This window comes from Sinocyclocheilus rhinocerous, unplaced genomic scaffold, assembly GCF_001515625.1.
Source record: "Sinocyclocheilus rhinocerous isolate Xijiao unplaced genomic scaffold, SAMN03320098_v1.1 scaffold20103, whole genome shotgun sequence".
In the NCBI taxonomy this organism is placed as follows: domain Eukaryota; kingdom Metazoa; phylum Chordata; class Actinopteri; order Cypriniformes; family Cyprinidae; genus Sinocyclocheilus; species Sinocyclocheilus rhinocerous.
The window spans coordinates 1-1,597 of NW_015634281.1; the positions used below are offsets into that span (position 1 = coordinate 1).

A 1,597-nucleotide genomic window follows, 5' to 3' on the forward strand; every position below is an offset into this window, starting at 1 on the left:
AAAAAAGGTCAACAGCACAGTGGAATCTGTGATAGCAGAGGACACCGTGTCGGGGCTATTTCTCTCAAGGAGAAAATGGACTTTATAGTCAAGGAGAACGTGAAGAAAAAACAGGAGCGGAGACAGAGGGTGGCAAATCAGGCACCATTCTCTGTAGGCCAAAAGGTCCTACGGAAAAACATAAGGACCCAGCAAAGTAAAGGGGGCAAACTTGAGCGCAGCTGGTTGGGACCATATGAAATTGTACACATAAAAGACAAGAGAAGACAAGAGATAAATTGTACACATAAAAGACCAGAGAAGGGTTACATATACCCCAAAATCAGTACAGACCACCTAAAATCCTTCAAAGAAGAGACAGCCCGGGTACCCCACAGATTTATTCTTGATGAACCCCAACTTAAAACACCACATGAAGACACTGGACAACACCCTTCACCTCTAGACCTCACCATCACTAAAGAAAAGCAGCCCCCACCATCACCTCCATCCTCACCAATGGCATCAAATCTTTCTCCCCACGTCTCCCCCAAATCATCCTCTTCCCTGTCTCCATTGGATTTATCAATGCCACTTTCCTCTCCTGTGTCCCACACTACAGTTGCAACAGTTACACCAGCTGATGCCAAGGATGCAGTACATAGCTGTAAGTGCTGATGAAAAATCACATGAAATCAATGAATGTTGGTCAGAATTGTAATATTTGTCTGGTGTGTTTTTTCCCCCTTTTTATAGTTTTTTCCTTTTTTTCTGTAGGTATCAAAAGTGCCTGGGCTGGAAATAACATTTATATATTTTTTTCTGTAGGTATCAAAAGTGCCTGGGCTGGAAATAACAGCCATGTACTGGTGTCCAAAGTGGGACCCTATAAACTATTTTATCCAGATATTTTACAGATTGGCCCTGGGAAGGAGTTGGAGAGTGAGGTATATATTTTATTGATGTGTTTGTTTGTTTGTCTGTCAGATAAGGCTTTCATGTAGTTTATCAATTTGAATTAATGTTTCGTTTTCCAAGGTAATAAATGCGTATCTGACACTGAAGGTGAGCCAGCACAACTTGACCTCACCAGAGAAAGCCTTCCATATGGACACATTTGCTATAACAGCCATGTGGAATGGAAAATATCGGGGACTCAAGGTCTGTTGTATTAATACTTTTATTAACTTTTATTCATTTTGTTTGGGCCATGTGTAAAATTAATTTGTGTTTTCGGTACAAAAGGCCTTGGATGCTTTGTTTAGCAATGTGTAGATAATACATTTTTGGTTTCTTTTTATTTTCAGGTGGACCCAGCAGATAATACATTTTTGGTTTATTTTTATTTTCAGGTGGACCCAGCAAACTATGAGGTCATAGTGGGCATCGTAAATGAGCGTCACCATTGGTTTTTAGTTGTAAGAGTCTATGATTGAGAATAGTTTTCTTTGAGCTTTCCATTATCCCTTAAAATGTTGATTTTCCACTAATACTCCCTTATTGTGATGTCTGGGAATCTTATTACTTAGGCTATATACCCATCTAAAAAAAAAAAACATTCTGCTTGACCCAATTGGAGAGCCTGACATCAAGAAGAAAAGGTGTTTGCAAACAACAA

At 39.6% G+C, this 1,597-nt stretch overlaps 1 protein-coding gene across 1 annotated transcript; it reads left to right on the plus strand.

Annotated features, from left to right (window-relative positions):
• The first annotated feature begins 75 nt into the window (after positions 1–75).
• LOC107745507 (uncharacterized) lies at positions 76–1,415 on the plus strand. The gene is made up of 4 exons (XM_016559396.1): positions 76–646; positions 808–926; positions 1,018–1,140; positions 1,332–1,415. Exons 1-4 carry the CDS (start codon positions 76–78, stop codon positions 1,413–1,415), a joined length of 897 nt encoding a protein of 298 aa, XP_016414882.1.
• Positions 1,416–1,597: the final 182 nt, after the last annotated feature.